General features: G+C 41.4%; 1 protein-coding gene across 7 annotated transcripts in view; it reads right to left on the reverse strand.

Moving 5' to 3' along the window:
• grin2aa (glutamate receptor, ionotropic, N-methyl D-aspartate 2A, a) overlaps positions 1-9,580 on the reverse strand; it is a 164,251-nt gene that overhangs the window by 114,404 nt on the left and 40,267 nt on the right. Inside the window, exon 1 of one of the 7 annotated variants that reach the window (XM_079643321.1) lies at positions 6,333-6,607. The exons of 5 other annotated variants lie outside the window; for them this stretch is intronic. Coding sequence is in view for 1 of the 2 variants with exons in the window: in XM_079643319.1 (XP_079499445.1) it covers positions 65-145 (81 nt within the window). In the remaining variant the exon portion in view is untranslated. Of the gene's footprint in view, positions 1-64; positions 185-6,332; positions 6,608-9,580 lie in introns of those variants that run through there. One more of the 7 variants, XM_079643319.1, reaches the window with a different exon arrangement.

Raw genomic sequence — 9,580 nt, forward strand, 5'->3', positions numbered from 1 at the left:
TTCCCCTATCTGCTGTTACTCACTCTCACTACACTCATCGTATGGCCAACCTCCAGTGACTTACCACAAGTTGCATCATAGCCTGGGTGGCATTACTGGCGGTATAGGCACCAAATCCACCACAGAACAGCACCGCTTCGTTCATTGCCAACGGTATTTACAAAAAAAAGAAGATAAATCAAATGAGTGTATCGCCATTCAGAGCAGTTTAATGGCTCCACAGCCACTGACTGAGGACCTATTCTTTTTAGCTATAGAGCAAAACAGCCAGGGGGAGGGAGAAAAGATGGAGGCACAGTTAAAGAATAGAAAATGACAGAAATGCAGCCAGAGAAATGAAGGATGGAGGCAGCGGAGGTGAGTAAAGCTCTTTGTTTCCCTTAGAAACCAGCGAGGGAGGTATCTGAACAAAAGAGAGGGAGACAGAGAGGGAGAGACTGCACTTTACACTGCACTGCGCCATGCTCCTTTCTCACATTAGGAGTCTTTCTCCAACCCTCTTTCAAGTCTCTTTTTCACATGAGCATACACACCCAGATGCTCTCGCTCACACACACTCGGCAGTGAGTCAGAGAGATGGATCGGCCTGTAACCATCTCTACAGTGGGACTGGCAGAATCAATTATGGATAGATTTCAAAGGGAAGAGTGCATATGTTTATGAATTATAGACTTGCAGTCACACGCTGCACACATCACACTGGAGCAGTGGAGCAAAGCACAGCACATGTTGGAAAAGGCCAGCGCAATAATACACCCTGAACTAGGAGTGTTATCGCTATGATTTCTATGTCAGAAATGATTGGAAAGCCTAGTTGCATAAGTGCAGGTATGGGTCTTTGATGCATTGCGTTGGCAGGGGGGAGCTCCTGCAACGACTGGTTAAAGCACTTCTTTATGATTATTTTTCAGATTGATGGTGCAGCCTGCCTTTACAGATACTCCCATTTGTTACCACCATTTATTTAAATGTCCTCTCTACTGTATGTAAAATCTTACTGCAATCTTCCTTCCCAGCCAAAATATATGTAATTTCTCCGTTGATAAACTCTCTCACTCAGACAAAATGGGTGCAGCCCAACTCCTGCTCAACATTAAAAGCTGAATAAATAAAGAGCAAGGCTCATCCCCCTCCTCTCCTTGGAATTGGCCACAGTCTCTGCCAAGTAAACCAGACACCGCCACAGCTGTATGGAGTAAAAGATAGGATCAATTATACAACGGGTCCTTTCCATCCGCGCAATGTTATTGGTCGAAAGCGACATTCGAAGTGCGCTGACGACTCCCGTAATTCTAGCTGTATTTCCATTTCACTGGTTGCTATGACAACTCTCTTGGTAAGTGCAGCTAGTTTGTGACCTTTTTTGTTTGTTTGCTCCTGATTGTCATTTTTATGTATGCAAATGATTTCGAAGCTCATTTAGTATGATTGCTTAAAAGCCGTAAGGATGTTTTGCAGATGTTTCTTTATGCGCATTACCATCATCATGGACGTCCCATTGGGAATTTACCACTGTGGCGTGTTTTCTTTATCATTTCAGCACAGCATGGCTCTTCTCTGCAGTGAAACCATACCCTACCTCGCATTACAGCTCTGTGCATCGCAGCTGTAAATGTCCTAGTTGTATGCACTTTAGCTCAGGTTGGTCCCATTTCGCACGACATAATGACAACCGATTATATCCAACTCATCGGGATGTAGTGATTTGTGTCACAGATAGAGCAGCAGAGAGGGTTACTATGTGTTGAACATGTCGTTGTAAAACACCTTTGCCCTTAAACCTTAACCGAAAGAAAATGTGTGGCATTTACAAGGATTAGCCCATTTGAAGCTAATGCCCCAGGACATTGGACATTGGTATACCTAAAGTGAACAATTTCTTGGTGTTCGGAGTCAGCTAAATAAAAAAAAATAATGAAAAACACACATACTGAAATGACCAAATTCAACGTGAGAATTTATTTTGGCCAAATGTTGTAAATGTACACAAGGAAGAATTGGAAAGGAGGATAACAAATGGGAGAGTGGATCTGCTGGTCGACAGCATGTTTAATTGATAACGATGAGGATGGGCATGTCAATCAAAAACAATGGCGGCATGATGGCCTTTACGAGGTTAAGCCCACTCTGAAGCTAATGCTAATGAAGCTAACATGAAGAGAATACATGTTTCTTATTATTCTGAATTTGTATTTTCATAGTTGTTTGCAAGTTGTATTGAATAAAAGTGTCAGTTGAATTAATTAAATGTAGAGAATATAATGTCAAACACTCATTTTGAAATGACCTAATTCAACATTACGGATGAATGTCTTACATTTGTCTCGATTCAGAGAGAAATGGAGAGTTATGGGAGAATAAAAGGGAGAGTGGATGTGCTGGTTGACAGTATGTTTAATTGATAGCATTGGGGGCGGGCATGTCAGCGCTTTAAATGTGATGAATAGAAACGGGAGAAGGGAGAAGAGAAGTGGTGGTGGGGGGGGGGGGACAGTTTTGACCTTTGCTTAAATAAATCACTACAAACTTAGTTTCACATTTTGATCCAATTTTTTGATATCATCCAGAAATTTTAACAGCCGCTGCAGGCTGTTTAAGACCAGATGGCTCATTCCTAGGTCACTGTAGCAGAGGACTACTGTCAATCAAACGAGGAACATCACCGACATGCTGCGGGAGGTAAAGAAAGGCTTCATTTCCTGTTCGAAAACTGTGGTAAGGGTGGGTTTGAGTAAAAAGAATCCTCAAGTGTAAGGCTGGGGGCTAATTCAATATGATAATGTATCCACGATTGAAAAGACTCCTATTGTGATGAAATATAATAGAGAAAAAAATGTTGCTTTTGTCAAAATGTATAAATGTTTGTTGTAAGTGTACTTAACCTGTTAAGCACTGAGCCTGTTTTTCAGGTCTCAGGCTCGAAAATGACATTCCCAGAACAAATGACCATAGCTTCACTTCTAAAAGGGTTAAATTAATCATCTTTTTTCTCAAAGTAATGATAAACCTGTGAGTTGGATGTAGAAAAGTCAGAATCAATATAGATGTTTTTTATTTTAAAGAAAATTCAGATTGAACATAGTCAAAAACTGTAAATGATAGTGTCCGTCCAAAAATTATTTTTTACTCATAGTGAAAACTACCCTTGAATGATGGGATGGTCGACTAAAAGCTTTAGGAATCCAAAGTAAAACATATAATAAGTACCCTGTATCAAGATTGATGCAAAACAAGTGACATTTGACCTTTTTAGAGAGGTTTAGCAAAAAAAAAACACTTCTTGGGTCATTTGGGTGGATTCTCCATATCTCTGGCCCCCCTTGGTCGATGTTGCTGATTGACATCTCTTTCTAACCGTCAGAGCCAATGGAATCGAGGGAAAGTTCCCCATACACACACAGCTTACCAAATAAGGAGTGAGAGAGAGGCGTAGAAAAACCGGAAGCTGCGCTAACCTCTGGTGGCTACCATTAGCAGCTAATTTTTGCATAAAAATTGAATTATGGATTATCAATAATTTTTTCAAAGTCACAGACACATTGCTATGGATTAACCTTCAGCCGCGTTTTTTCTCGTTTTAATGCCATTGAACACGACCTTTGATCAGAATAACAGCTAAGGTGAGCATATCTCCGTGTTTTGCTACCTAAAGCTACGTCGTGTGTTGTCTGTATTTGCTTCCCCCGTCACGAGTTCTGATTGCTCAGTGATAATCCTTATATTTCTATAATCTGTGGACTCTCAGGATTTTATCTAAGCTTGTTTGTGCAGATCCAATGAGTATATCGATCAGTGTAGCTAGAGTTCTGTGCTAACGGCCTTAAGATTGTGATCTTTGGAATGCCAAAAAATTGCATAAGGACCTTGCGAAGGTTCATTTTCGTGTCATGTTCGTCTGATCATCGGTGCCATCGGGCATTTTTCGCCCCGATGATCAGACGAATATGACACGATTTGACAAGATGCCCTCACGAGTGCCTTACGAAGGGCAAAATGGACACACGAATTCAAAACGAACATTAACCTCTGGTGTCAATTTCAGGACAGTGTGACAGGGGCTTTAGCAATACTGTATGTCATTATGGTCATGTCAATAAAGCTTTTGATTTTCAGTCATGGTTTTCTGCAGCTACACACTACACTTGGTCATAATAGCCAAATTCTCCCATTACACAATTACATGAAATATTATAGGCAAGCATATTTTTGGAGAAAAAAACATCTAATTTCTACTTTATTGATCCACACTGTGTAAACAAAAGAAAGCAAAGCATGAATAGCTGTTACTGTGGCAACAATGTGAACTAAAGAGCTTAAAATGAATGACCATAGTGTTGTAATGTAATGCAACATCAACAGCTGGTAGTCTGCGATTTCAAATGCAAAGCGTGCATTATATCTCCCTCATATTACTAATTCAGAGCAAAGGAGGAATAATTAAATATCTATGCCGTTATCCAACACATCATTTGGTCAAAATGTTTCACATACAAGTGAGTGTGTTTAAACACTGGCATGCAATGCAAAGAATCTCCCCACAAAGAGAAGACTCAGGTGTCTTCATTATGTTGCATTAACACGTTTTGGTGTTGCTTTATCCTGCAATGAGATTGTATAGAGGCAATATCTCTCCTCCAGCTCTCTATTTGTGTCAGTATCTTTCTCTTCTTCAAGTGTTTCTGATTCTCCCACGATCTAACTTTAAATTGTATTTCCCTGTGTGCAGGTTTTCTGAGTTTTCTGTACACGCATGACAACAATCGGTACATTTACGAGAGGGTGCACTGCATAAATCATCTGCAAAGTATACTGTGAGTGTGTTGCATTCAGTATTATTTGGAAGGATATTGATGCTTCTACTAATAGCCTTAGGCATGGATTCTATTTTAGAGATCCAACCAATTCATGCATTACGTTTTGTGATTACGCTAAAAGCTAAAAGCAAACCCTATTGTTCATTATCAACTCTGGACAGTCTGCCAAAGTCCAAACAGGCAATTTCTGAAGTGCCTCCAACTAGGGAGCAGTAGATCAATAAGTCTGCTGATTATGCAAATTAATATACAGTATATTCAATTCCAGAACATCCACCCCTATCTATAAAGGCTATTTTGACAAGTCAAATTACCCCTACGGTTTTAATTTAGAAATGAATAAACCTCCTATCTGATGTTATCTAACCTGAGCCCCGTTTTCTATTGTCTCTGCTTGACTTCTTGACTTCACATCCCCCCTTCTTCTTCTTCACTTTTGGGTATTGTTGAGCAGGTTAAGTAACATAAAAAAAAACAGTGCATCATTTATCTCATTCCTTAATCTCCCTTTTATAATCCTTTGATTCCTTATTGTCCTCATCCCTCCTGTTTGTTTTGGTCTCAACAAACCCCAAATGCCCCCCAGGGAGCAGCGAAATGTTAAGTAGTTAGGAGGCCATTCATTGAATCATTAGTAGTGCCACAATAGTATAATACCGATGATAACAAACAAAACAGCTTTAGTTTGCTTTGTAATTTTTGTGTGTTTCAGGGGGAAGTCGTAATTTTCAAGTTGTTAATTATGTCAAAGGTTAGATTTGGGATCCATCCAATCGTCGAACCTTGGGCACAAATACATATACTATGTCTAACTTTAGGTTTGTCCGCACTTCTCTGTACATTTTAAACGTCCTAATTGTCAATGTCAGAGAAACTCCTGGAACTTTGGGATTTTCAGCCTTTGAAGACCGTTTACAAGCACAAAGACATATATAAGACAATCCAGGAAAAGGAAATCCCCAAAAAGCATAAAAGGCCCCTTTAAAATCCGCTGTTCCCGCCATTACTTTTCCACCAATGTGCATTTCTCCTTTACCTCTCTCACTAAACAGTTTCTCAAATGTCTTCTGTCTGACCTTTTTTTTCTCCACCTGCACCCACCCTGCATCGTCCCCTTTCATTCCGACAAAGAAGTCGGAGTCGTTCATTGTCTTTCTCGCAGCCTGTCCTCCTACAAAAAACGACCATATAGGCCGATTGTTCACGCCCTTATTACGACCCAGAGACACGTTTTAAAGTGCATGTTGTTTCTTACACGACCACTAGAGGTGCTCTAGTGGTCGTGTAAGAAACAACATGGCTTTCTCGCCATCCATTCCTCTCACCTTCTACTCTTTCTTAGTTTGTTACTTTCTTTATACCGTTGTAGCCCCCCACCGTTTCTCTTTTAATAGTCTCCATCTCACTCCCGCTGGTCTAAATTGATAAAAGTCTTCACATTGTTATTCCCTCGCCTTTACCACGTTCACACCGTAACATGCACACGCACACACACACACACACCAAGTGTCGCCCTACCGTTGCCTTCACACCCCTGCTGACATCATGGCCAGCAGTGTTTCTCTCAGTGAATCCATTAGCACCAACAGCAGCACCACCTTCACACACACACACACACACACACACACACACACACACACACACACACACACACACACACACACACACACACACACACACACACACACACACACACACACACACACACACACACACACACACACACACACACACACACACACACACACACACACACACACACACACATACATACACACACACATACACACACACACACACACACACACACACACACACACACAGACCACAGCCAGACGTTTAAACACACACAGAAACCAACCCCTCGAGCTCAGGCGGCAACAACATTTTACAAACAGCGCCTTTTATCAGTTGCCCACGGCTAGTGTTGACCTTTTAATTTAGCACGCGAACGAATAAGCCAAATCTAAATTAGCATAGCAAGTAACACTGATGGTAAAGGAAGCAGCACAGAGCTAGCATGAGGCTAACCGCAGACTAACACATTTTAAAATGTCTGTTTAATAAGTGGAGACAACAAATTCCAGTTTAAGGCTAGATTTGAGGTAATGTAGTTCCTTTAATAACATATAAATGATGGCCAGCTTTGGTTAAAAAAGCTATTTTGTATTGTTTTATAAATGACTGAGATTAGATGTTCTTGTTTACACCTGGTATTCTTTGTAAACTTCAAGGCATCATATGTTCTGTTACAATTACATGTCCATTAAATAAAGACGTGTTTCATTGTTGTATGTTAGTTGTTCTGTAAGAGCTGCCAAAAAGGTAACCAAGGCTCACCGTCATTTAGCATTTGCACTTCCCTCAGGTTTTTTATTTATCTCGCACAAATTGATGCTTGATGATACAGTTACATCTCGCCTTTCCTATCTTTGTCTAAAAGTAGTTTTGAAGTTGAAATCCTTCAATGTTTAGCTGAATTATGAACCACATTTTAAATTTACTGTGGCAATGTGATTCTTTCGACCCACTTACCATTACCAACTGAAAAATCTAATTTAGCTATGTGTCAATTGAAAAATATCCAATATTAAGAATTTAAACAAGCTCAGTTATTCCAGTGTGAATGTATGTGATGGTGAAGACTACCAAATAGCCACCATTCAACACCATGGCCGTTTCTCAATCGCGAGGAAACTGGCTTCCAAGCCAATATTTCAAGGATGCTACGTCATCGAGTGCCGCCGAAGGACCGTTCCAATCTCTAGCATACTTGGAATTCCACCGAGGCCGCGTCCTTGGTTTGGGGTTAATTTCGAGGCTGCACATGGGTAGACTTCGCGTCCTTCAAATCCCCACAATGCTTTGCGCACGGACCGATTTCCCCAAATCCGTGGCGGAAAATGTAAGGCGGGGCCTCTCATATGACGCACACCTGCACACTTGCTAGCCTGTTCCACTCTTTGTTTTCCGAATGCCAGGAAGGATTCTTGCCTAACTTCTGAAGCAAGTGACTCGGAAGACATGTGCTGCCAAACAAGCATCCTCGCGATTAAGAAACGGCCCATGACTATGCTTCTAGAACCTAAAGAAAGAAATAATACAATTACTAAATGCCTGTCATTATATGTTTGAATGGCAGGTGTTTTCATAAACGTATCCAACCATGAAAGAAGAAATGTAAAGTTACCAAGTGTATAGGTCATTCTTAACACATAAAGGAAAAGCTACAGTACACGTTGATGAAACATGTACCCTATGGTTTAACTTCCAGGGCAAATCAGGCCTAATTTATGAAAACAGATATCTCTTTCCTCGTTCAAAACTCCCTGTCATCATTGCTTGAAAAGACTCCCGCGCCTTCAGGAGCTGAGTCAGGTCCCGAGAGGCTGTTTGGCCATCATTGCTCAGCCCGCCATGATTAGCCATTAGGCTCCTGCACCGTGACATGCCGTTGAGGCCGGAGCTCAAATGCTAACGAGGGATGAAGAAGGAGGGAAAGACGTGAAGAAGAAGAGGAAGAAAAAAAGAGGGATTAGCGAGGAAGGGAAGCACTTTCCCTCCCTCTCTCTCTCTCTCAGGTCCCCAGCTAACACTTGTCCAAACATAAAGCATTGTATCCTCCTCTCTGCCCTTCCTTAATATCTCACACTTCAAAGTGTTCCAGTCCTTTCAGTGTGTGTGTGTGTGCGTGCGTGCGTGCGTGCGTGCGTGCGTGCGTGCGTGCGTGCGTGCGTGCGTGCGTGCGTGCGTGCGTGTGTGTGTGTGTGTGTGTGAATGTGAATGTGTAAGTGTGTATATAGCCCATGCCAGTTTCTTTCATTTTCTCCCTTTGTCTCTACAGGGTTAGAGGACTTAGCGGGCTTTCAGGGAGCTGTTGATTTAGCATTATGTGTGTTAATGCAGGAGGGCCAGGAGGGGAGGAGTGCTGACTCAAATACGCTTTAAATCCACCACATGCCAATAGATAGGATGACACCTGGACCTCTAGCTGGGACGCTCTGATGAATAAATTAAGCAGAACCTCATCTCAGCATCGATCGAAATGAACCTGCAGAGTGTGTTTGCGTGCTAATGTGTGTATAGCGCAGGGCAGTGAAGTGAGGGCAAGGACTGACTGTAAATGCGGAGGGGGGGGGGGATTTTTGTATATTTTTGTATATGGAATGGAGAGTTATTCAAGCGTGTGATTGCGTGTCCTCTCCGTCCAGGCAACCTTTTTTCATACATTGAATGTCAGGTTAAAAAGGGCTCAATAAAAAGGTATGGCTGCTGTGAACAAGAGGATATACAGTATGCATACACACACACACACACACACACACACACACACACACACACACACACACACACACACACACACACACACACACACACACACACACACACACACACACACACACACACACACACACACACACACACACACACACACACACACACACACACACACACACACACACACACACACACACACACACACACACACACACACACACACACACAAATCCATCCTTATTTTGCCTCAGTATTAAAGCTAAGTATTGACAAGATACCTTCGGCGTGGAATTCATTCAAAGAAGGATTGCATTTGTTTAGCATTTCAGTGACTAACTAAATACAAAATGTCAAATCAAAAAGGTAAAATATATAAGTTATCAGATTTGTCTTAGATAGTATGGGTCAAGCTAAATAAATGTTGGATCTTACATGTCATCATATTTTGTTATATTCTAAAAAAAAATTGCATGTCTTCCAAAACGCTA

This window comes from Notothenia rossii (assembly GCF_949606895.1).
Source record: "Notothenia rossii genome assembly, chromosome: 8".
Classification (NCBI taxonomy): domain Eukaryota; kingdom Metazoa; phylum Chordata; class Actinopteri; order Perciformes; family Nototheniidae; genus Notothenia; species Notothenia rossii.